At 46.2% G+C, this 26,817-nt stretch overlaps 1 protein-coding gene across 2 annotated transcripts in view; it reads left to right on the plus strand.

Moving 5' to 3' along the window:
• ASTN2 (astrotactin 2) overlaps positions 1-26,817 on the plus strand; it is a 598,062-nt gene that overhangs the window by 139,993 nt on the left and 431,252 nt on the right. For both annotated transcript variants that reach the window (XM_090021411.1, XM_090021412.1), the window contains exon 3: positions 14,502-14,886. In XM_090021411.1, the coding sequence (XP_089877537.1) occupies positions 14,502-14,886 (385 nt within the window). The remainder of the gene's footprint in view (positions 1-14,501; positions 14,887-26,817) is intronic.

A 26,817-nucleotide genomic window follows, 5' to 3' on the forward strand; every position in this document is an offset into this window, starting at 1 on the left:
CATCCCATAGGTGCGGGCTGATGGGGTGTGTGGAGGAGTCTCTGGGATGCTAATCTCGGTCCATGGCTGTTTCCTTGGGAAAGCCCATTCTCTCCTCAGAAGAATCCTATACCTGGGGTGAGAGCAAAATCCTCAGCAGAATAACTTTTTGGGAAGAATTTACCCCTGCTTGCGTAACACAGGCGAGTCATTGCCATGCTGGAGAACTGAAAACAAAACAGACCTGGGAGCTGTTCATTTCTCTTCCTTCCCATTTGTGTGGAAGTTGCGTGACCCCAACCTCAGTCTCTTCAGTCCTCTTAGTTCTTGGTGAGTATTTTCCTCCTTGGGTAGACGTTCCTAATTGGTGCTGTTCTGCGCTGGTCAGGGTTGCTGCGCGGAGCACGGGAGGGAGGTGCAGCCTGTAAGGATTCCACAGATGTCTTTCAAATTGAGTCTGCACTAGCAGCTCGAAGGGCCTTTTATTCAGACATATTGTCTGAACTAGGATTCATTTGGTTGGGTGAGAGGGTGGTAAGGGAAGGTGAGCGTGGCCGCTATGCTGCGACCCGGTTTAATGCACCTTGCAGAGCTAAGGAGGGAAAAACCACAACAGAGAGTGCAGACGCAGGATTTCCCTGGACGCTGCCACCTGCTTTTTCAGAACAGCAACAGACTTCTGAAAATATTCCCCTGGAAACTAGTTTTGGGGTGGGCATCAGAAACTTTGAATGTCCCCTTCCTGCAAAGACAAATCACCGGGAAGGCAGAGTTAGCTGGCTTTCTTCAGTTAGGATGACACTAGTATTTTCCTGATGGCCACTCTACAGACTGCTAGAAAGGGGGACAACCCCTATACATGCAACTCCCCCCACCTCAAGAAGCATTTTCATTTAACTCCCTGTTTAAATAGTAATTAAAATATTATCTATCATAAATTTGTATAGTCTTTGTACCTAGAGGCAGCAGCTGGTCACTAAACAAGCTTGAAATAAATGACAATCCCTTCTCCAAAGAGCTTACGGTTTCAGATCGGTGCAGCGCAGGGGAGTTATTGTTGCTTTGAAAACCCTTTTTATTTAAATGGGAGCCTGTCAATTCTTGACTCGAATAGATGTTTTTTCCCCATACAGTGTTGCTGAAATTCAGGTGAGAGGTTTGAATGATCAGAGTATGAAAAATAAGTGCGTGTCTCTTGAAGACGTGTTCCTGATGAAAAGGTGTGTTTTTGGGGAGTGGGAGAGGGGGGCTTGGATAATTGAATCTTCTTGAAAAAAGCTTTCGTCTTGTTCCAGACTATGCACTTTGCTGGACCAGCTGCGTTAAGAAATCTGACAGCTAACACCTGAGTGTTAGTGTATTTTATTGTTGCCCGATAGATGAGGCAGGCTGTAATTTTTAGCATGTTATCTGGTTGAGGTGAAGCAACTAACAAATGCGCAATAAAACTACAGTTTGCCCTGTCTGTGCTCAGATTTCAAAACATGTTAGCTGTCAGAGTTTTAGAATAAAATCCGTTTTTTCCCCTCTAGCCTATTGAAGACAAGTGCGTAATAACTCTGAAGAAATAATGCAAATTCTTAACCTACAAAGACATGCAGCTTCAGAGACAAAGAGGTATTCTCTGTTTATCTGGAAGCTTTGTGCGTGTCAGTCTCTTCATACAGGCTGTGTGAAGGAGACCATTCAAATAAACGGTACTAGTCCATCACATCGAATGTTTGAATGGCGCAGGTTGTCTGATTGGCATCCCTCCTCCTCCTGTTTGTTTGATGGCCTACATGAAACGGCATAACACAATTCAGTGCGTCAAAACTATGAAAACGTGGCTTGTCGTTTGACATTTTTTTTTTAATACAAAAGAGTCAAAGATTTTAAAGTTATGGTTCCCACAGCAACTGTAACTCTGCTGTATTGTGTGTGTGCCATGTTTTGTAGGACTGTATATGTTGTTAAATTTATGGACAGCATGTACACATATGCCACAGCATATAATACCAATGTGCAGAATACATATGAGGAGAGGAGGACTTAAGGCTATTGGGAGAGCCTGAACTTTTAAATTCCTGTGCCAGATCCTATGCTTAGTTACATCAGCATAAATCATTGATACATGTGAGTGAAGGATTTGACCCCTGGACATTTGTTTTGAGGCTCCCAACGGCAGCCTCCATGCATGAGTGCGTCCGTGCAAGAACAGCGATCTGTAGTTACTTGTCAGCTCTGGGCATGGTGGAGATGACAATAGTAATAATAACATCATCATGAGTCTAGGTGTGTTATAATAAGAACTTATGCATGGGAAAGGAAATAGAGTCCTCTCCGAGGCTGCAAATCAATAAACCGTCTCTATTCAGCAAAGCATTTCAGCATTTGCTTAAGACTCATAAGGTTTGATGAGAATTATATGATATGATTAACTTCATGCATGTGTTTTACTGAATCAGACCTTACATGGGGTGTTGGTATATAGGTGGACTAACTTGTGCTGTCGTGTTTTGCTGGGGTGTCTTTTTGAGAAGAATACTGGGCACGTTTAATTGAGATGGTACTGTGCAGTGGTTACTGTGCGTTTATTGAGTCCTTGTATAATTAGGTATTAAACAAATGTGCAGTAACCAGAGTTACTGTGCAGTAGTGCCTGCAAATGCCTTTTTAGTGATACTACTGTGCAGTAGCATATTAGCACTGTTGGTGCTGTGATGTGCTACTGTGCAGTATTGTTCGGCCACTGCGCATTTAGTGTCTTGTGTAGACGCGCTATCTCCATAATGGACTGAGTTCCAGATTAGTATCAGGGACTCCTATGGTTTATTTTATCCCAGGTTTTACTTCTCCATCCCCACCCCTTTCTCTTTCCTTCCCACAGACTGACTTTGTGACCTTGCTCTAATCACCATCCTTGGCCTCAGTTTCCCTAGCTGTAATGTACTAAATAATGAGGATTAGTTTGCTATTTTATCTCAAGGCCACAGTGGATATGAGCCATTTAAGGTAATTACAGCCCTTCAGCATAAGAGGATAATGAGCTCTACAGTCTACCTTGGTCCACTTCATGTTGCCTGTAAATAGGCTGCCAGTCCTTATGTGCAGTGTGTATCTTCTGGCGTGTGCACAATACCAAGTCTGGAGATGGCTTGTCAGAACTCCATTAAGTACTCAGCTCATTGCACCTGATGCACCTAGCTCTTCTTGCCTCTGTACCACTGGCATCTCCATTTTTCTTAAAATCCTGCCCCATAGTCTGGCTTCTTCCCTTGTACACAGCCTTGGTGAAAATAAGTCTTTCATTTGACTTGGATTTTGTTCTCTGACTTGACTCACTGTATGGCATCATTTGCCTGATGTTATATGGATGGGTACTAAATAGGCAGGGGGAGTGAAATGTAGAGTTTGCAAATTCTTGTGAGCTCATTAGGTGAAAAAAGTTGCAGAAGGGCAGAGTGTTGTTAGTCTTGGGAACAGTTGTGTGCTGCTAATGTATTTCCATGCTGTTCGGTGTCATGATCTGGAGTCATGGCATGGGAACATTGAGGGTCTGGTGGTAATTTCAAAAGGCAGCTGTAAGAGAAGAATACACTATTGGATCTTTTTCCCTTGGCCTGCTCTTTCTCTAGAGCTTGAGGAAGCTAATGTCAAATACGAATCTCCTACACCCAGAAAGATACAGAAATGACAGAGTGCAAAGAAGGTCATGATAAATGGCAGTGTGTAGGAGAAAGAGCAGCCTGAAAGGTTTTTGCAGGGATCCATCTTATTTATCATCATTAATGATCTGAAGGAAGGAGCAAACAGCACTTTAATTAAGCTTTGCAGAAGAAATTACATTGAGAGGTGCAGCAAAGATGGAAAACAAAGCAGTAATACAAAAGGGTCCCAAGGAGGTGGCCAGTGCAGGTAGAGAATCCCATATTACATAACTGTCCTGATAAAAATGTGAATTAATGCACCGGATCTGGACAAAAATAACTTACAATGTTTTTCTTTGAAATTACCACTGGATGTAGCTCTACCAGTGGTACTGCTGTGGGGAGCACCGGTCTGGAAGGACTAGTAGTGGGATAGACTCTCCTGCTCTTTCTGGGCTAAAGGAGTTTTAGGGGTTGGGGCATTTAAGAAAAAAAAAAATAAAGATGCAAATGTAGGCACAGCTGGGCCAAGACCTGGGAAGGAAAGAGACTGAAGGACATTTAAGGGGTGAAAACAGATAAGTTGATGTAATTTTGGGGACAATGCATGCAGAAGTACAATGTCAAAAACAGGAAACTGATATGCATTCTCCATAGGTTTGGTCTTAATCACAGCTTTTAGTCTAGATAATTGATCACTTACCACTGAATGCAGTCGTAAATGCTAGTGTAGAAGCTTCTAAACATTTAATTCTAGTTTTTTGGGTTTTTTTCCCCTACATCTCAGCCTTTGAATCACAACCATGAACAAACATTTGCTGCTGGAGCAAGTATTTATGGAGTGCTTGCAGCAGAATTAACAATTGTATCAGTTAACACCAGGTAACAGGAATTGATTACCCTTCTGTGTGATATTGTGGAAGCCCTTTGAGACCAATGGGGATCAGAGATATGGGCTGTCCCTGAAGTGGGATGGTGCAGTTTTGCCAAATGCTGAGTAGGTGGTGAAATAACTGGTTACCTGTCTTTCTTGGTTGGTTGTAAGCACAAAGTAGGGTATTAACTGTTGTGTGATATTAAGAGGGGTACACAGTAAGTTAAAATGAGCAAAAGAATAGCCAAGGTGTACGACGTAGGGACTTTTCCTGCCTGACATTATTCTGTGTGATGCTATAGAGTTTAAAAGGAAACAAACAGGAAATAATATCCAAGGAAGATGACTCTATAGAAACTACCCAAGGTCCTGAAAGCTGGAGGGAGCTAGTTCTTGGGGAATGCCTGCCTTCTTGGCTCTCACTAGGACACCCAGGCTAGTTGCCCCTTGCCTGAGCCCTGAGATTTAAGAGCTCTGAAACTGTTAAATACTCTTGCTTGCAAAGGAATGAGAGTAGCGGAGCAGGCAGCAGCAACTGGAAGCGAGTCTGGCAGGGGCTCTTCTGTCTCCCAGGAGTATCCAGGCTTAGCGGGACTTACTCACAACTTGCAAAGTGAGATTGAAGTTTAGGTGTGAGTCACGTGCAGGCCATCTTCTTTACTGTAACCTGCTCCTTTGACTACTGTGCTTTGCTTGCCAAATAAATAATACTTTGTTTTGAAAAGGCAGTAGCGTGTCGCTGTTGCACATTGTCTAGTTGCAAAGCTCCTGGGAGAAAAGGCTTCTGCAAGGAGCCCAGCCAAATTGGCTTTGCTGTAGGAGCTATGGTATACAAACAAGGGATGTTAAACATAGGGACCTGCTCAAAGATCAGCAGAGTCTGAGGAAGAGTGAAGTGGAGGCCCAGGGCACGCAACAGGGAAGTCACTCTTGAGTGACAAGGGGGATGCCTAGATTGCTCTGAGAGCTCTGACACCACCTCATCCCATTGCATGCGAGTGTGTAAGTGGGGTGGGGAAGGAGCAACTTTCTGCTGAGTCCCTTGTTTTGAATACTGTCTTCCTGCAAGGAGAATTTGTGCCCGCTCCTATTCTGAAGGTTCAGTTCCCCGCAAAATAGATTGAGAGTTCAGTGCAAGTCGCACAACTGTAGGGACTGTTTCTCTTTGTTGACTCAGCGAAGGAAAGCCTCCTTTGTTGAGAAGGAAAGCCTTTAACCCCAAGGCACAGGTCATGCGTGGGTGGCCTGTGCTCCTTTTGGACATGTTTATGGTGCTTATGTTAAGATTAACTGTGCTGTATCCCTGATCTGTCTAGATCTTTGTAGTGTTTCTAAAAATGGCTTTGCTATTGAATCACCTTGCCATTGGGCAGTTCTCAAGTATCCCTTTGGAGATGTATGCCCATATTCTCACCGGTTGTCTTGGGAAGTGTTGCTGCTTTCTCATTTGGACTGGGGATCTGCTCCCATTTCTTCCATCCACTACTGAGCCTTGATAAAAGCTGCATTTTGTGTACATGGTAAGCTTTTGCCCTCTTAAATTCTGGTTGCCCTTGTCACAACCTCTGTATATCATGGCTTCTCTTGTATGTGGCCCAACAACCATCTGCTGGAGAAACCTTTTATCAGGTTCAAAATGACTGTGGGCTAAGTTTCTTTAGGATGACTACAGCTGCAGGGCTTCACTTTTTTCCTTTCCCAGTGCTGATCTGAATAACTTCGTCCACCCTTTCTAAGATGCCCCTGGTGAACCCAGCTCTCAAATCCTGTTGCCTGTACACCTCTGTCCCAGTTGAACTCAGTTTGTTGCCAGCATTTCTGAGTATCCTGAAGTGACAGGCAGTGCTTTTATCCACTCTTGCTATGTCTTGGTAATGTGGAGTCACATGGCTTGACTCAACATGTCCTGGACACGTTGGGGCCTGACTTGAAAGCCTGTCCCTTATGACTTCATGCACGTTCACCTTTGTCTCAGGCATCAAGCAGAGGAGAGAGCTAGTGTCAGGTGCAGCTTTTGGGAAGGCTTTTGTAATCCCTTTGGGTTGGACAGCCAAGGAGCGAGCTCAATGTGCATCTTGGCACTTGTGAGCCTGTGTGCTCTGCCAGTCCCTGTTGGTGCTTGGCTGACTCCAGGGGCACAGAGGAGTGCAGTGAGAAGGACATTACGCAGGAGAATATGCATGTTCACAGCTCAGAGGATTAAAGGCCCGTGTTCTTATCACTGCAGAACAGAGTATTATAAATCCAGTCTTAGAATACCAAATCCCCTTGCGGCTCGGCCATTGTTTGGGAATATTAAAAAGCCCTGAGACAGAAATAATCAGTTTCCGAATGACACATTGTCAAATAAAACATTTCTCATATTATCCCTCCCTTCCCCTTTCTCTCTCCCGCTCCCTCAGTTGGATAATTTAACATGAAAAATAGATTAAAATGAGGCCGGCTTGAATGCCTCCTAAGTTTGACTTTTTCTTCAGGAAGATCTCTCTGCATGTGTGCGTTGTGTTTAAACAAGCGGCTGTTGGCACAGGGGTCAGGGACGAAGAGAACGAGTTGAAAATGAGCCGTCCTTCTGAAAGTGCTTGCTGCTCAGCGAGGGGGACAGGTAGCAGCAGCGGTGTGAGGAAAGAGGCTGCTTCTGTGCTGCTCCCATGGCATGAGATGGGATGGCTTCCAGCACCTGCGTGATGCAGAGCCCACAGGGAAGCAGTTTCATCCCTACCAGCCTGACTTGGGGCTGGCAGCCTGGCCATGAAGGTCATGAAAACCCAGAGAGCCTGTCAAGTATATTGTACTGTAGTGCAAGGGGCAGTGGCTATTCCAAGTACAGGGGGAGAAAATGTTATGCTGGTTCTGGACAGCTCTTCCCGCTACTAACACCACGGATCGTGGATCTTAGCCTTTGGGGCTAAGTTTCCTCTCTTCAGTTACAGTGTGGTGGAGCAGGTGTAGTGGGAAGAGGGACTTGGAGGATGTATTCAGCATAGTCTCTCTTCCACTTATGGTTCAGCTCAGTTTCACATATGATCCCTCCTTCCTTCACTGGGGCCTGTTGACAAGAGCATTTTCAGTGACAGGAATTCCTGTGTCCATGGGTCCTCTTATTGCCAAGACCTCCTTCTGTCACAGACCTGTGGCCTAGGGACAGAAGTAACACACAAACTGGTGGAAATGATTGGAAACCAGTTCAAATCTGTAACACAACAGAAGTTCAGTTCACATAAACCACTTTCAAAGTGGCTGAAACTGGTTTAAGATAAACCTGGATGGATGTAGGATCAGACTTAACTGATTTAGGTTAAATTGGTTTATTGAGCTTCTGTCTCAGATCCCATCCAAGTTCAAGTTAACTTGCAGTTCTCCAGCATCCCAGGATGCTTTGCACTTCCCTGCACACCTCCTTTCACAGGGTGGGTGGGCTAGACTTGGCTCAAGCGTTCTGCTCCAGCTGAGCAGGAAGGCATGCTCTAGCACCCCCCAGCTTTTGACCTGGGTCACTGTAGGTGTGTGGTTGCATTTCCAGAATCAAATGTGAATGTCTGTTCACTTGCTTATCAGTTCAGTCTATGCAGCTTAGACTAACCTGTGAAGATGGAATTGGGCTTTTAGATTGTCTGTACTTAGCCATAGGCAGGGAGAAGGAAAGTTTGTCTATGTATGTGTTGGCAAGAGAAGGAGAGGGAGTGACTTCTTTCCTTACATGGGGGATTGCTTACTCTTGCGGTGAAAATGAAGGAGCAAACATGGAAGCTCTGTGACGTAGGTGTCCTTTGGTGATTCAAATGCACTTGGATGATTAATGCTCTAGGTATGTGTGAGTGAGGGAGGAATGTCTACACTAATTTTTTTTCTGCTCATCTAGTAATTTTGGGTGATGTAGATGAGTTATTTTTCTAAAGGCCTTTCTATACCAGGGCAAATCCCAGTGTGGACACTACTGGAAGTCCATTCAGAAAGCTTGGCACAAACTAAACTAGCAAAATAATGTTTGTTTTTTTTTTCCTGGCAAAAGCCATACTTGCACCTAGAGTATTTGCTGGTAGAGTGGGAAACCCTAATATAAAGTAGGCTTTGGTATGGAACTGAGCAGTTCAGAGCCTTTGCTAGCCTAAAGCATCCGTAGCAGCCCCATTCCTACCTTCCCAGCTTAGTTTTTCAGCCAAGGAACTGGAAAGCTGGATTCTGATCAGATGATATCTTTTCTCCTAAGCTAATAACTGGCATTGCCTGTGTGTGCGTGTGGGAGTGGGGAGGGAAAACAGTTGGGGGGCGGCAGGTTGGAGATTTCCAGGACCAGCATTTAGACATGCACATGCTGTTACACAGAGCTGGGGTAATGGAAAGCTCCTTCTGTGCATTTCCTGAACTGCCATGCAAGATCTCCAGACTGAAATCTCCAGAAGATAATGGAAGATGCTTCAGAACAAGACCATGAGGTGAAGACCTAGGTTAATGCTAGCTGTATTGGGCTTTCCATGCTTTAGGCTGGTTATGGGACTGAAGGGTTAGGGGAGCGCTCTATTTTGACAATTCCCTCCCATCTCAGGCAACTCACAGCTCTGTTTTATTTACCAGGAAAGTGTCCCCTCCTTTCCTGCCTCCTGACCTGCTATCCTAACTGACTGAATGAGCATTGCACATTAGGGGCCACTCTGAGCCTGTAGGCTGAGAGCTGCTGTGGAAAAACTGTGTGATACTATAGTCAGACAGTTCAGTGGGAAGGACTCTAGAAGTATTCCCAGGCTACCACTGTTGCATCTGTATGACCACAGGATACACAGGGTTTCTGTCTTGTGCAATGTGGAGCTTGTATGTCTGGAGTTCTTCACAGTGTCACTGCCCTGCTATTCCTGCAAGTCATGCCATGGGAATCCATTTAGCTACCTGGTTAAATTGGTGAGGTGTTGCAGGTGACTTTGTAGCAAGTCCCAAGATGTAAACTCCTTGTTCTCATAAATGGCTTTGCAGAAATCTACCCCAGTACGCATTGCTGCCCGTTGTGTAGTATTGCCCAGAACTTTATCATCCCTCACGGCTGCACAGACAAAGCAGAAAATTGATTTCCTTTCTTTAAAACTTGAAGGCCTTTAGTCTCCCTTGATTTTAAGCAAGGAAGAGGCATCCACAGTGCTTGGCACACTGGGCTCCTGGTCTGTGACAATCCTCTTAGGAGCTACAGTTAAACAAATAGTAATGATGATGATGAAGTCGGTAGTGCTCCCTTGGTGTGCCCATCTCCCAGTCGGAGCTCCCAGAGCCTCGCCTGGCCACTAAAGTGTTATGTTTCTTGACAGAAGCTGTCAGCTAAATTGGGAAAGTCGAACTGAGCAAAGTCATTCCGCCTCCCTGAGCCCTTCTTCCTATTAGTGTCAATTATGGGACCAAATGAGAAAACAGATGAGGCTGGGGAGGGGAGAAGGGAGGGAATCCTAATGAGAGATGCCATATTGCATTTGCCAAGTCATTCTCTACAGAAAATTGGAGGCCTCTGCAGCTGGGCTGGGCTGAGGAAGCTATCCCTCCCTGTTCCCTTCTTTCCCCACCACCTCCTTGCTTCAGGCAAGTGGCTGTTGGAGTCATGGCAAGATCTATGTGTGGTAGACCCCCTTCATGTGGGTAGAGCCTCCAACAGTTGAGTGGCCAACGAGAGCTGTTTCACACCCTTCCCAGCCAAACCAACGCTTCCTGGCACTTTTCTGCATCCCATGGCTTTGAACAGGAGCTCGGTAATCTCAGTCTCTGTCCTAAAAGGGACCCTGGCCTTCTATTTCTCTTGCCAGCTCAGGGGCAAGTAGAATTTCCATTGCACGGGGCTCCAGAAATCAGGTGCAACTTGTGGAGGTGCAAATCTCCTGAGCTGTGAATGGACCTTTCTCCTGCAGGTGTACATGGACTCAAATGACTTGCTGGATATGATGAACAGTGCAAGCACCATCTACCATACACATGCACATATTTGAGCTCCTTGGGTGTTTTCCAGAGGTCCTCCACGTGGGTTAGTGAGTGAAGTGTGGTGTTCTACAGTTACTCAGAGTCAAGGTGTCTGACTCGGGACTGTTTTATTTAATGGCTTGAGTTGTGATCGGGGTTGTAATGTGAACCTCTGAGCCACAGTATGGGTGGTTCTGACTGACTTACAAGTACCTCTTGAAGGGACAGTTCCCCACCTACAGGACATTTGTACCATGCATATGAGAACATGAATTTGTGGGTGCGGGAGTGACACCGCCACACTGCAAGCGAGTGTGCAGGGGGTGTGCGTGCCCCCCAGAGATCTGCCACGCGCGAGTGTGTGGGGCTTGTGGCTGTACACAGTATCTTGCCATCTGCTTCCTGTGCTCTGGCGCGTATTCCTCGGTGCCTTTCTAAGTTGAGCATGACTGAATTATGATGGCACCTGCTCACAGCGCATGCAAAGATTGCACTCTGCGAGCGCAGCAACCAGCTCAGCCGAATCCATCCAGCTGCCATTGGCTGACTGGCTGCCTCCCAGGCGAACTCCTCTCGTGAATCGTGTTTTTAGACACTAGCTTTTTATAGATTATCCTTCTTGAGTCTCAGATCCTCTCCATGCACGTGCAGTGCTTTTGCATGGAATGCAGATGAAATATGTGTTAGTCTCTTCCACACTGTTTAAAGTTCTTGGATTTGGGCATACTTCTTCTGAAAGAACGGTCCCCCCTACCTCTGGCAGTTACACGTCACGCTGCAAAGCCTCGATTGTTCACGCCACTCCAGATTTACATACCCTGGCTTACTTGTCCGCCACAGTATGAAATTGTCTGTGAACTGCGGAGAGATTCAGAGCGGCTTCAAAATGCCAAGCACATGTCTCCTCTCGGCCTCAGAGAGCATGCTGGTATTTACCTCTAGAATAAGTGTGTCATGGGGAGTGGTAGCGTATGTTTTCTTTGGTCCTGCCTTCTCCATATGACTTAAAGACTCATGCTAGGGATGTAACTACACCAGGAAGACAGTTATTTTTTCCGATAGACCAGGGGTTGGCAACCTATGACTTGCAAGCTGCATCTGGCCTGCCTGGCAATACCACCTGGCCCATGAAGCCAAGATGTTGGCAGCAGTTTGGTAATGGGGCATATCAGTGGCAGTTCAGTGGTGGGGCAAACAGCATTTGGGGTTGCAACACATTGGCAGCTGTGAGGACTGACAGTGGCTGTGTTGCAAGCAATGGCCTGCCTTAGGAGCAAGCTACACTAATTTATCCCACTGTTCCTAAAAGCAGTGGCATAGATAGTGTGTGCTATCAGCAGGTTACACATGACCTAGCTCTGAAGGGGTTGCTTTCTGGCTAAGATACTGAAATGGGAAGCAGGAGAGCTGGATTCACCAGCTGTACCTGCCCTGTGTGACCTTAAATTTATTGGTACCTCAGTTTCTCATCTGCAAGAAGGAGCATTGCTGTTTGTCCTGGCCACCCGTGGAGGGTTTAGATTGAGAGTGTGGTTGGGGTAGAAAGGTAAGAAAGATTTATTGACTTAAGAAAAACACAACTATGCGTAGTAACAAGACAAATGATGACAGACACAAGCCATTCATGTCGGCAACTTATCGGCAGTCCCTCTGATGCCTGATACACAGCAAGCTTCTCGTTCTGCAAAGTTCAACGAGGTCAGGTGTCCCCGAACAACGCTGTCTGAGGGGTGCCGGGGAAGGACTCTGGGATGCAGTTCTTGGGCTCCTTGGGGCCCATGGGCCCACTTATCCAGGCAACAGCTAACTAATCCTTTTCACAGAGCTGCATCTTCCTTCTCAATGGTTTCCAGATATTTCAGGTAATTTATAGCTTCTGAAAGACACTGATGATGTACAACCACTTAGATTCCTTTTTCTTCAACTGTCCTGAAACTGACCAATAGCAGTACACGCCTTGCATTCCTTTGATAAGGTAATTTTAACTGTGCCACAGGGCTTTACTACTTCTAGGCTTTGCTAAATTTACTAGGCCTTACTTTATACAAGACCTCACAACATCTTAAACAATTAGGCTTTTAGCAGCAACTTATAGCTTAATATCTAAACAAATACAGAAAAAAAACCCCACTTGGTCTAATCTTCGTAGAGCCTTCAGCAAGCACTTTTATCACACATACATACTTTTCAGCTGCCACAGCTGTCCTGTCTCTCAGGCAACATTGTAAGCAGTGATCTGATGTCTGCAAGGTGCTCAGACACTGTGGTGACAACAAGAAGAAAGAAGTATATGGGGTGCTTATAGAAAAAAAAACCTGAGCTCTTTACTTATTTTCAGCTTGGTGTGCCCCTGGGCTGAGTGTAGCGTATACCCAGAGGAGAATCGTGCCAGTTTGACCTGGCTTGCCCAGCATCGGTATAGCTCACATGCTTTAGTGGGGCTTTTTGTCACTTTTGCATAATGGCTGATTGAATCAGCTATTAGATAAAAGCACCAAAACCCTTGCTGAAGCGCATCAGCTATACAGAGACTGGGGAGCCTGGTCAAACTAATGCGGTTCCTCTTCCAGTAAAGTGCTCTTTCCCCCTGCCCCCCTCCATCTGTCAGCACCGTTAAAGAACAGTAATGCAATGGATAAGCTCGCTGTTGGCTTGGAGAGAGAAAAATGAGACCCATGAACTGCGCAGGAGGGTCTCTGTGTAGTGCGGGGACCAGCTGCAGGAAGGATGACATGGTGGTCGGGTACCTCAGTGGTTAGCATGCCATGTCATGAGCTGAGTTCAATTCCCTGCTCTACTGCAGACTTTCTGGGCTTGTGTGAGGACATATGGATGCCTCCTGGCCACTCTGGGGAGGGGAGTAGCACAGGGAAGCAACACATGCCTGCTCTATTCACCTTAGCAGTGTGTGACCTGTGACAGTAATCTTACTGTGTTGGCCTTGCTTATCAGCAGAAGCTTAGTACTGCTGTGGGATGGCTGTGTTGTCTCCATTTGGGGCCTTAGCACCTGAAGATCAAGTATGGCATGCTTCACAGTCATGATGTGTTCATACCCCTTGGCTGCCCTGAGCAAGTCACTGTGGACATGTTAATGCTGCAAAAAGAGAATGTGTTTTTGCACTGGGTTAGCAACCTTGCCTTAAAATAGTGGTGAACTATTTTTTTTTACCCCTGGGTAGATACAGCAGTTCAACCCCAGCTTTACTCTATCAGCTTGAACTTGAGCTGGTAACTAAGTTAAAACCTAGGCTTCCTTGCCTTCCTTGCTGTTTTAGTTAAGAGCTGAAAAGCCAACTTTTTTTTGTGGGGTAGAGAGACTTCCCCTTGCCTTTGTGTTTCAGTTTCTCAGTGGAGTGGCTGGTATGGCCCTGCCTGATAGGATGGCATGGGGTTAAATATATGAAGAAATGTGATTTGGCTCATGAAGTGATTGGAACCAGAGAAATAGCTGAGGTGATCTCCGCAGTGCAGCGCCGCTAGGCAGCGTGCTGTAGAGCAGTGGTCGTACATCTGATTTGGGGGCTTGCTCTAGGTTTGGCATTTTGCCACAGCTTTGTCTTGCTGTACTCCTAGATTATTGTTCTGTTGTGTCTTGGCTTGAGTAGGAGCACTTGTGACTGTGGCGTCCAAATGGCCAGAGTAGATGGCTGGAGTTGTAGTAATGTGGCCTCTGTCCCATGACAGCTTAGTGGTGTGTGTTGCTGTTTGCAGTGAGACAGTCTTTTAAATGAACTCTTTTGACAATATGCTGTCCTGCTGGGACCTCAAACTTCTTTCACCCTCTTTTGACTACAGTTATCACTTGTCCTTGGCTGAACATCCCCTCTCTGTGCCCTGTGCACTTTAGATTCCCGGCTCCTGTCTTCACCCCAGAGGTGGCTGCTTTTCAGGAGTAGGGAAGCATTTCCCCAACAGCATGCAGTGTGCAAAGTGCTGTATGCTCCTCAGGCTTGAAAGGGTGCTCCAGAAATGGGGTGGGAGGATGGGTCTCCTGCGTGCTGCTGTCATTGTCCCCTGTGGATTGGGACAGGGCAGTGATGTAGGTTCAGAGCCCCCGTTAATTCCTATTATTTCATTTTGCTTTAGGGCGGCCTGATTGCTCTGCTCTTGCTCCTGCTGGTGTTCACAGTAGCGCTGTATGCCCAGAGGCGCTGGCACAAGCGTCGCCGGATCCCCCAGAAGAGTGCAAGCACCGAGGCCACCCACGAGATCCACTACATCCCTTCAGTGCTGCTGGGGCCGCAGGCCCGGGAGAGCTTCCGCAACTCCCGCCTGCAAGCCCACAACTCTGTCATCGGCATGCCCATCCGCGAGACCCCTATTCTGGATGACTACGAGGACGAGGACGAGGATGAGAACCCACGGCGGGCAGAGTCCAGCACCCGGGAGGATGAGTTTGGCAGCCAAGTGACCCGAACTCTGGAGAGCCTAGGCAGGGGCGGGGAGGAGAGGCCTGACTACGAGAAGAAAGGTTTGCGTTTTGCCTTCTTACTTAGCCCCTCCTCCCTTCCTGCAAACATTAGTGGGCTGTGCGGCTTCTCCTCGAATACACTGGGGGGTCAGTAAGAGGTGATGGATGAGCAAGGAGGCAGCTGATTGCAGTGGTGCTGGATGGCAGCCATTGCCTGTATGGCCTTGCTCTCCTTTTTCTCACTCACCTACAGTGCAGGGCACTGAGCTTGCAATGCTTTATGGAAAGAGAGAGAGAACTGAGCCACTACTTGCCTGGCTGCTCGATCATGCTTGTTTCCACCTTGGGCCTCTAACTGATCTTGGCTTTGAAGGGGGGCCCCCTTCCTGAGCCTCTGATTCTGCTGCTACTGTGGTTCGTGCTAGCACCTCTGTGCTCTGTGTAGCATATCCTCTCTGTAGCGACTCAGTCCTTAATGTCAGGCTTGCTGTCATTTAGCCTGAGTCCAACCTCTGTCACTTAGCCCGATCCTCGCGTTCTTCATAGTGCTTGCAGGGTGCTCCCTTAGAAGGGCAGGCTGTTGACTAACACAGATTAACCTTTTACAAAGCTTTTCAGCTTCAGATTACTTTGCAAGCAATGCCCTCCTTAACCTATCTACAACAGGGGTCAGCAATGTTTTTTGGCCAAGTGCCAAAAACACCCACAGCCACGACTTGTAAGATGTTGGCGTGCCAGGGGCAGGTGGCAGGGGAGCAGCGAGGGCCCCTATCCTTGTTGTGGCAGTGCAGTCCCAGCCCCTTCCCAAGGCATGAGTGCCAAGTAAAATGGTATTTCGTGTCATGCTCTGGCACACATGCCAGGGATTGTCTACCCCTGGTATACACAGAGGTAAGTAATGATAGTGCCATTTCAGAGAGAGATGGGGAAACTGAGGCACAGAGAGTGATGGGGAAACTGAGGCACCTTTCTCTAGGGTAGAGATGATGTGTGTGTGGGTGCCAGGAATAAAGCTGTAGCTCTTTGCTCTCAGGTAACCAGGTTCTTTAATTCCACGTGCTTACCAATTCTGTTTAGTAGTCATGTGATTTGCAAGTAGAGCAAGGCACCAGAATGTGTAGGTGGCCTGCAGAGTTGCGGCTTTTTATGGATTTTACTATATTTTCTCTTGCATCGGTTTCTATAAAAAAAAAGATGGTCTGAAGCCTTCTATTCCAAATGAGTTTAAGAGCCTTCACAGCATGATCTAACAGACAGACAATTTTGCTGTGTTGGAGAGCTTAGTAGCTGCAACTCTATTTGTGTAACATGGTGGTTCTGGTGGAAGCTGTAATGCAGATGGAGATCTTGTCTCGCCTTTTATGCCATAGGTTACCAACCTCATGGCAGAGGTCATCTTTTTGCTTTGTGTTTGTGCAGTACCCAGCGCAGTGCTGCCCTGGTCTAGGAAGGTGTGCCACAGGCACTTCTGCATTATAAATAATAATGCTGATGATAATACTGCTGGAGCTGTGCCATTGGTGGCACAGTGCTACACTTGTCTGGCAGTGCGGAGACAGCTGTTGAATTCTGCATCCTGATAGACAGAAACAATAGCACCACAAGATGTGCGACTTTCCCACCTCGGTTGGGTGTCAGCACAGAGGCTTTAATTAGGCCAAACTTTATTCTTCCTATACCAAAGGTGTTACACCCATCTAACAAAGGGATTATCAGATACATCCTATGGTCCAGTGTGGCTCAGTGACCCTGTTGTGCCCTGATGATACCAGGTGGGTTTGTTGCACCAGGCTGCATGTTCTAGTAGCAGCAAAATAGGTTGGGCTTATTGTTTGCTTGGCTGCTGAGACAACCCTGTCACCACCCACAGCCAAAGCCACAGGGCCAGCTTAGGAGACTCTAAATGTAATAAATACAAAAAAAGCCTTCATGAGGTTAGACACAGCATTTCAGAAGTGTGTTGTGGAACTGAATACAGATGCAGCTAGAGGGGCACTGGCACACTTGAGAAAGTGAGATCCTTTCTGTGGCTTATTTTATTTTAGCCATGGTATAGGTTTCAACCCAGCATTTGTTTTTTAAACAAACAAATAAACAATCTGCCCCCTGAACTCCCCCTCCAAAAAAACCCAAACCCAACCCAGATCCTATGGTAATCTGTCTCCTGGAATTGTTACCACTCTATAGCTCTCTAGCTTGGTTATGGCCCCTATTTGTCTAACATTGGATCAGATCATAGTCTTGGATATGTTAATCCTAGGCAGGTCAGTGCTACTATCCTCATTCTAGAGATGGGAATGAGATGCTAAATAACTTGTCCAACCTCACACAATGACTTGTTGCAGAGTAAGGCATGCAGAGTCTCAGGTCAGCACCTCACTCCTTCCTCTGCCAGGGATATGCTAAATTGTGCACTTTCCTATTTTATTCTTCGCACGCACCGCGTTGATGCTGTTCTGGGCAGGCAAGAAGGCTGCAGTGTATTGTACATCTCTTTCTGAAGGTGCTGAGGCTCATGCTTGTCAGAGGCTTTGCATGGTGTCATCCATGGATTGACAGTTGCCAAGGGAGCTCTGTCTGCTACACAAGCAAATTGGGGCAGATGTTCTGCATCCCAGAGGAAAGTAGCTGTGGTGTAGGAGGCCAGAGTCAAGCAAAGTAAAGCTGCCCCTCAGGAGCTGTAAGTTGGACCAGTCTCCTGCTGGCCTTGTGGATGACAGATCCGGTTGTGACATGACGCCCCTGGTGAACCAAGGGCCAAAACGGAGAGTTCTGGGGCATTGCAATCTTTGTCAAAGCTCTTTGTGATGGCTCCTTTTATATGACATATAGGTATGGATTGGGACATTGCAGTCACCAGCGAATGGCTTGATATGGGTACATCTGAGTGTGATGGGATTGGGTGCAGCCTTTCTGCCTTCTGTACATTTAGAAGAAGAGCTTTTAGGCAGCTGTTGCTAGCTATTGAGGGTATCCAGAGGCCAAAGAGATGGGAACAGCAGGGTATCTGGTGTTAAGGTCTATGACTTCTGGGGAAGAGGACGAGAGAGAGAGACACATGACAGAGATTAGTGATGTCTCTTAATACACTGTTGGAAGGCGCTCAGGCACTCCAGTCATGATGGCAATATAAAAACCAATATAGGGGAGAATAGACTGGCTCTTCTTTATTTAATTGCTCTCTTAATCTAAAATAAAGCTCGCACTGCCAGTTCATGCAGTTCTGCTCCTGTGGTGGGAGAAATGAAGCTTGGAAGAGACGAGTTCAAAGCCAGCTACCCTGCCCCTACCCTTCTCCTGCTGGCTGTGTGCTTTCTGGAGGCATTACCTGTTTGAAGGTGGACCTTGCAAAATTGCAGAATTGGTGGGATTTGTTTCTCCTGTACAGAAAGGAAAGTGCTTTCCCCAGAGTGCTTAGGCTAATGCACATTTGATTGCCTGCATTTTTAAAGTCTGTCTCTCCAAAATTGTAACACCCACATCCGCTTATTGAAATGTCATTAGAAAACATTTAGTACTGTTAACCTGCAACACACTGCAAAATGCATTCAAATAAACAAAAGCCAAAATACATTATTTGTAATTGCTAAGTGACTACAGAGATAGCTAGGGTAGGAGTAGATGATAATGCTGCACAGGTTTGCTTCTCAAATGAAGAGGTCACCTTTTTCTTTTCCAAAATATTAGGGCGTGGATAGACTTTCAATCTACCAGGGAACCCAGTAAAGCATAGGGTTACTTTTAATACATTAGGAGTTCAGTTACTGTCTTAGATCACCTAAGCACTTCGTGCTGTCTAGCTAATGCAGTGGGCTGTAATTTAGGAAGTCTGAGTCCTAGGTCTGGTTCTTTTGCTGTGTTGCCTTGGATAAAAACACTGAGGATCAGATGTTCAGAGATGCTGAGAAAGTAGGGAGAGCCGTGGGTGCTCTCTGCAAATCAGGCTTCTAAACTCTGTGCCACAGTGTCCACAGAGCAATTGAGGCTTAAATAATCCGGCATAAAAAACACTTTGATTGCAAAGCGTTATTATTATTATGGTGTTCAAATGAGTCTGTAGATGCCCCAGTGTTCATAGATTGGCACTTAGGTATCATCAAAGCAGCTCTTAAGCACCTGTAGTTGGGTGCGCATGGTTGATATTGGACTTGCAGTGCTCACATAATGATTCCCCAGTCTTTTGCACTGAGAGTCCTTTGCATGCCTGAATTTGCTTTATTTTATTTTATTTTGTGTTGTTTTGTTTTATTCTGTAGCATTCTTTTCTTTGTTTTGCTTTTTTATGAATTATTTAGGATTGTATGAGTTGGTTAAGACAGAAATAACTGAATTTTCAATACTCTTCAGAACATAATAGTAAACAAGATATAAGGCAGAATATTAAACTCTACTAAGGTTTCAGGAGTCGGTGATAAAGTACCTTTTACATTGACTGGAGAATTTCCCCAATGTATGACTTCTAATAGCTTGTTCTCATTGCTAGAGATGCTGGTAGACTTCTAGCCGCCTTGGGTTATGTAAACAGATCTTACCACTGGTTCAGTTAAGGTAATAAACTTTTGTTTTAAATTACCCTCCTCCATGTTTTACCCAGTGGAGTGGCCTTAAACTGTAATAGCAGAGTTGGGGGAAGGAAAGACCTAGAAGTTATGTAGATTTTCACACATTTTAAATGGAAATACCTGTGAATCTAGTTAGCGTGAAAATGACTGCCAAAGTTGAGGATGCTGATGAAGAACGAGGGAAGATATTCAGGGGTGTGTGAAACTGTACTGTTATCATTTCCATTTGGCCTTATTGATGGCATGGCTACCTGCCCATCTGGCACTTTGGAATCAAGTGTCTCGGCTCTCAGCTGTCAGACGATCTCTGGAGCTGCCCAGTTTTGCCTTTCTGCATCTCTTCAGATGCCCGTTGATGCAGTGGTGCTCTTGATAGTCCCAGACATAATGATTTGGCCCAATATCAGATCAATTTATTTTACTCTTTTTACTTCATTAACTGCCAGGGTAGTGGCAAACACTCAACATACCCTAGCCTGAGTCTTTAGAGGGATATTTTTGTATCCAGTTTTATCTACTGTTTTGCTATTCTGGCTATTCTGAACATGTTCAGTAGAACTTTTTATTCTCCCCAGATCCTCAGATCCTTGAATTCACTAACTGATTCATGCTGTGGCATAGGGAAGATATTGCTGCCCTCCTGGAGTTTGGATGACCAAGGAAAGTCTTTGTGCATTAGTATGGCTGGTCCCCTGTTCTTCCTCTTCACCGCTCACCCTGCTCCCTGAAGCTACCTTGTAGCAAGCAAACTGTCATGCTTTGTCTGCGTGTGATGCTCTTCCAGATCTCAGGTGGAGAGGGAGATGCTACTTGGAGTTCTTGCAATGCGGCACTAATAAGGTATCTGCGGGGACTTGCCAATAGGCTACAAACACTGACATGGAGCCTGTCACAAAAGCCTCTTTCAAGTGTCAGTCCCTCGCATTAATTGCTGGAGATAGCAAATTGTGGGGGGAGCTCAGGTGTTCCTATTCTGCCCCCGTGTGCTGTTCCTGCTGCTTTCTCACATGCACACTGGCATGCAATGAGAGCAATGTGCGGTGCAAGAGTGATTGATTTGGGGATAAGGGCTTTGATGAATGCTGAGCGCAATGAACTCTGACCCAGGGGTGCTGCCTTCGATCCAGTCGGGCTTTGGGGCCGCAAGCTGGTGGCAGCTTTTCCTGTTGTTAGGAAACTGTGCGCCACATGGTACAGCTGCAAGCTGTTTGGATCGATTGTGCTTCCCATGAGCAGTAGCATTTTTCTCCCTGTGTGGAGCTTTGCAGTTATTTGATTAGGCAGGGGAGGCATGCTGGCCCCTTTCATGGAGGACTCTGGTTGCATACAATGTTCAGGCCAATGGAGAATCCTCTGCCAGGCTTTGCGTGCTATTTAGAAATGCCCATTCCCCTAAATGATAGGTGAATGCAACACAATAGACCAAAGATACCCCGATAGACAGCACCTTGACAGCAAGCAGAAAAAAAAAAAAAGCTCCCCCTGTGTTACCTGAGCAGCTGAAGTTGAAGCCCAGTTCAGACAAACACTGGAGCAATGCACTGAATAATGACATAGAGCAACAAGCGCATTTGAGTGATAAAGTTAATGAAATTACAGGTTCTGACCTGATACCAGGCTCTGCCAGGGACAGATAAACAGCAGGGCAAAGATGAGATGTTTATTTTTCCCAAGCAGCAGACTGTAATCTGGATACACTGTACCAGTTTCATTAACATTATTGCTGTTAAGCAAAATCATTTTTGATTAAAAAAAAAAAAAAAAAGCAGAAAACCTAAAGTACACTAAATTAGAATTGTAGCAGGAAAAGAACTGACCTGGTGACATTGCATAGAGACTAGATGATTTAGACAGAAGAAAATCCAGTGCATACGGTTTTATAGGAGGAAAATGTGAACAATAAGCAGGGATTGGTTTGGTTTGGTTTGGTTTGGTTTTAAGAAGGGGTATTTTGGAAGTGCTAACTAACCTTTTAGCCAGGCACCTTTTCCTGATGGGCTGGGGATAGGGTCTTCAGAGTCTGCATTGGAAGGACTGAGTTGCCATCTTCCTCATTTAGGAGGAGAACAGGCTTGGATGATCTCCACTCTTTTTTGCATTGTAGGTTTGAGAGCTGTGGCACTGATTTGTGGCTTTGCGGACTGTGCTTCTCTGGGCTCTGTGCTCCCTTCAGGTGTCTGGTGAACTTAGGTTATGGGGCATTTTATTCCCTTCAACCTGAGATTGCGTTCAAATCTTTCTTTGACATCTTCCCTATCTCTTTCTGTAACTCTGTGACCAATCTCCATCCTGGATTGTAACTCATCTCTCCAAGTAGATGAGAAGCAGCATTGCTGATGATTTCTGCTTATGATTTCCAGCTTTTCTTCCCCTTTCAGAGCTGTTGCCTAAAGCTGCAACCCGCTGGGAATCCCTAATTTAGTTGCTGGTATCTTTTAATACCTTTATCTCTTGTCTTTACCAATAACATCCTGTCTTGCAGGAGCAGGAGCATTGTGTTTCTTTGTCAGTATTACCTTGCTCATTCAGGTGGTAACCAATGAATATTTCTGCTTTTTCCTGTGGAGCAAGTCCTCTGTGGCAGCGAATTTTGAGTTCAGCCCATCTCTGGAAGCGCTATTAGGCCCAGGGATGTTACCGACAAGCGGCATCAGTTACAAGGGGCTGGAGGAAATGAAGCAAGTTTAAGTGAATTCAAAGGTGACCTGCAAAGCAAAATTGAAAATAGAGTTATCTTCAGATTTCTGGGCTGAATGCCCTCTTACTTAGACTTGGGGGAAGGGCTTTTAGCACAGAAACATTTTTTTTTTAAATTCATTTCAAAAGTTTCATCTGTATTTTCCTCTGCCAAAAGTCTGTTGTCACTTGCTGGTTTACTGAAGAAACCCTGGAATATAATGTCACCCGTGTTCATTGTGCCGTTGTAATAGGCATAGGGAGAAACATGTTTAAATCAAGTGGAACAGAAAAACCAAGACATGTCAAGTTTCTCACGGCAACTTCTACTCTCTCGTTCCTCTTCTGCACCGGCAGTCAAGCAGCCCTCGTTTAAGACTTTTTTTCTTTCCCTCAGCAATGAGGCGTGTATGTGGGGCGGGGGTTGGTGGCGGTGGTGGTGGGATAAGCTGAAATCTGTGTTTCAGCTTCCCATCTATAGATACGGGGACAAGCATGGCCCTTCCTCTGTATGGAAGTGCTGTGCGGATAAACACATCAAAGATTGTGAGGAGCTCAAATACTAGAGTAATGATAGACACTTGTACACACAAAGGAATTAAAATAGGACACCCTTATTAATTCTTGCTTCTGCTGTTGTGGTACCTAAACCCCATTGAGCTAGGTCTATAGAGACACAGAAAAAGGAGCACAGTTCCTCTATACAAGAGCTTGCCATTGAAGTATAAGGCAAGAGACAGCAGAGGGATACAGACAGGCATACAGGGGAGCAGTGAGACCGGATGAGTTGCTGTGCTAATCAGCGAGTCTCAACATGCCATCAGCTTCTCTGCTTTCAGGTTTCTGCAGGCTTCACAGCAAAATGGGGTGCTAAAGCTGGATATAAAGGGGGATGATGCAGGTATTTACAGGATGCTTCTCCCAAGCATGGGGGGCCACAGAGGAGAAAGCATCAAGGTGTTTACTTGAAAAGTGGGAAGTGGCAAGCCTTGTGCATTGGTTGGAGGCAGGTGTCTGCCTTTTGATAATGAATGGAAGGTAATAGGTAGAGATAAGTAGGAATAAGTTAGGAAGGGCCTTGGAAGGGCAGATAAGGAACTTGCACTTGATGTGAAAAAGGCTGGAGGCAGTGGAGGGATGCAAAGAGAAAGGCAATTTGGTCCAAGTGATGGGTTAGGGGAATGAGCCATGCAGCAACACTTCAAGTGGGTACAAGCGAGACAACAAGCATTGGGAAAACAGCCAAGTAACTGGGGGTGACATGCAGAGGGGGCCAATCTCTCTACCGTATAATGTGGCATATTTCCAGTAGTATAGAAAGCCTCTACATGAGGAAGAGTTTGGCAAAAGTGTGGAGTAAGAATAGACTTTGAGTGCACCCAGGTTCCAGCTGAGACTTGCTGCTGAGTGCGAGAAGGTGAAGTGAAATGGGGAGTCAACATATTAATTAAAGGCTTTGGAAACCTTTAGGGGGGGAAAAAATGCTGGTTCAAATTGTTGCTTCAATATGAGGTTAAGCTGAAGCACAGCCTCAGTGTGATATCTGGAGGCTCCCCTTAATAGGCCTCAGTTTTATTTGATTGTGCCTGCCTTGGGTCTGATCTCTGCAAGCTCCTCATGTTTTACAAGTGCCTATTAAAAATAGAGTGAGAGTGTCCACTTGGATGCTGTTTAGAATATTCCAAGTAGCATATTGATTCCTGGTTGAAAGGTCCCATTGCAAATTTAAATTAAAAAAAAAGAAAAGGCAAAACTCTGCACTTTAAGAAATAGACCCCAATTTGGCAAAGCATTTAAGCAAGTGCTTAACTCCATCTCTAGTTAACAAAACACTTAAGCATGTCCTTAACTCAGATCAATGGGAATTAAGCGAGTGCTAAAGTGCTTTACTGAATAGGAATGCCTTGCTGAATTGGGGGCTTTAATTGCTGGGGTTATTATGTATATGCCATGCCGTCAGGTCCTGTAATTTTGTAGTGATGCCTGCTGTGACTTAATGCTGTCATTTTTTTAACACATGCTGGGGAAAATCTTTGCTTTCTGGAGACATAAACAGTCCTAATTAATGCATTAATTGCCTTTTAGGCTCTGACTGGACAGCTCCCGCACTGGGGTTTGGGGTTTGCTTTGATCACCCCATTTTGTGAAGCTGATTGCTTCAGTTGTCAATTTGGGTTGCCGTGGGGACATGGGGTGCAGCTTGGAGAGGGGTCCAAGTTCAACAAACCACGTGCAGGATTGGGTAGAATGAGATTTTTCTTTCCCTTTTTCCTCTTGTTTAAAATTTTTAAAAAATTTAAAGAAGCCAAGCAGGAGGAGAAACCTCTGAATATAAATGAGGCATGCTATTATAGAGGAGCTCTTAGGGATCCTGTGGGCTGTTAGTACAGCAGGGTAATGTTTGCTTGCTTCTCCCAGTGATCCATTAATCACAGGGGAACAGGAGCAGGGTGCTAGGAGAGTGGCATGAACTGTGAAATTGGTATCCTCCAAGGTAGCCTGGAGCAGCAGGTAAAGAGTGGCTCCATTTCACAGCTGGGAGAAAGCAGCCTGGGGAGGGAAGGGGTTGAAGGGGTCTCTATTGAGTTGGTGCAACTCCAGCACTCGACCTGAAGTCTGCCTCTGCTGCAACATACCCGAGGCTTTTTGAGGAAGAGTGAGAAGAAAAGAACAGTAGATGGAGGGAGAGACCTGAAGAAAGCTTGTTTGATAGCAGGATGATAGCAAAGGGCCTCTCTGCTCAGCAGAATTATTGATGCGGGGAACATTGGTGTCCCTCTCCTCTGGAAGGAGTTGAATGGGGGAAGAAAGTCCAGTAGTTCTGGACAGGCTCTGTGTGTGGTCATGTTGTCTGGAGCTGCTCTGAAGAAGGTTAAGGACCCTTAGCCCCAAAGATGCTGGTGCTGGAGTCCTGTGGGGTCCCAGCGAGGCACATCAAGATGGGGGAGTTTTCAGGAAGAGCATGCTGGAAGCAGGCATGTGCCCTTAGTCTACTTCACATCTTTTGGTCGCAGCAGCACGGTTGGGGAGGTGTCGGGAGGCCCTGGGAAACCCAAAGTATCCTCTGTTAGGCTTCCAGTGAGCTTGGTTTTGGGGTTGCCTCAAAGCTAGTGTTGTCCATGAAACAAACTGTGAAGTGCTTGTGTAGGTCTGATAATTAAGGCTGGAGTGGTTCAGAGCACAACTGAGGCTTGCTCTGTCCCACAACAGATGCTGCAGTGAAAATGCTCAGAGGTTTGATTTCCTGGTGTGCTTTTCTTCTCCCTTCTCTCCCAGATACAGTTTGCTAATTTTATTAGGCAAAAAGCAGGTGGAAGGCTGGCCCCCCAATGCTGCTTTTTGGGCAAGAGGGGGAGGTCAGGGAATATGGGCAAGGGGACATTTTAATGTATTTACTTTCTTGGAAGAGCAGCCAATTGCAATAGCCCTTGCCTAGTAAGGCTATCTACACAACATTGATTGATTGATTGGCATGTGGACCTGAGCCCTCAGGTAAGCCCAAGTGTGAGCTAAGTCATACCTGCATATCTGCTGCTTTTCTGCGCTCACCTGTGCAGAAACATGGGGCATTTCCAATGTTTCCATGGGCATGAGACATTTTAGGGATCTCTCTCAGACAACTGGGGAGAACTTTTGATTCTAATACTTTTCAGGACATTTTGAGCCTTGGTATGTGATGGGGCAATATTCAGTCAGGGATGATGGGCTGGATGATGCGATTGAGAGGGACAGATTTTTTTTTCCTGATTTTATCCCCAGTCATTTGATCCTTTAAGGCAAAGTACTTCACTGATTGAGAAAGGAACAAGAAAGCCTTGTCTCCCTGCACCGTTAAATCTATTTCATAGCTTCCTAGTTTCTAGGGTCGGAAGGGACCTGAGTAGATCATCTAGTCCGACCCCCTGCCATGGCAGGAAAGATTACTGGAGTCAAACGACCCCAGCAAGGTGTACATCTAGCCTCCTCTTAAAGACCCCCAGGGTAGGAGCCTGCACCACTTCTCTTGGAAGTTGGTTCCAGATCCTAGCCGCCCTGACCGTGAAGTAGCGCCTCCTGATATCTAGCCTAAACCTGCCCTCTGCCAGCTTGTGACCGTTATTCCTGGTCACTCCTGGCGGTGCTCGGGGGAACAGGGACTCCCCCAATGCCTGCTGGTCCCCTCTGACTAGTTTGTAACAGGCCACTAGATCCCCCCCTCAGCCTTCTCTTGTGGAGGCTGAAAGGGTTCAGGTCCCGTAGCTTCTCCTCGTAGGGCCTGCCCTGCTGTCCCCTGATCATGCGAGTGGCGTCCTCTGGACCCTCTCCATGCTATCCACATCCTTCCTGCAGTGCGGCGCCCAGAACTGGACGCAGTACTCCAGCTGCGGCCTGACCAGTGCCGCGTAGAGGGGGAGGATCACCTCCTTGGACCTGCTCGAGGTGCATCTGTGGATGCATGACAAGGTGTGGTTGGCCTTCCTGACTGCATCCCCACACTGCCGGCCCATGTTCATCTTGGCATCAAGAATGACTCCAAGATCCTTTTCCGCCTCTGTACTGACAAGAAGGGAGTTCCCAGCCTGTAGGTATGGTGCCGGTTGTTCCTCCCCAGGTGCATCACTTTGCACTTGTCCGTGTTGAATCCCATCCCGTTCTCATCCGCCCACCCCTGCAACCTGTCTAGGTCCGATTGCAACCTATTCCTCCCTTCTATCGTACCCACATCCCCCCACATCTTAGTGTCATCAGCAAATTTGAACAGGGTGCTTTTTAC

This window comes from Crocodylus siamensis, chromosome 11 (genome assembly GCF_052110815.1).
Source record: "Crocodylus siamensis isolate JL-2025a chromosome 11, ASM5211081v1, whole genome shotgun sequence".
NCBI classification, from domain to species: Eukaryota; Metazoa; Chordata; order Crocodylia; family Crocodylidae; genus Crocodylus; species Crocodylus siamensis.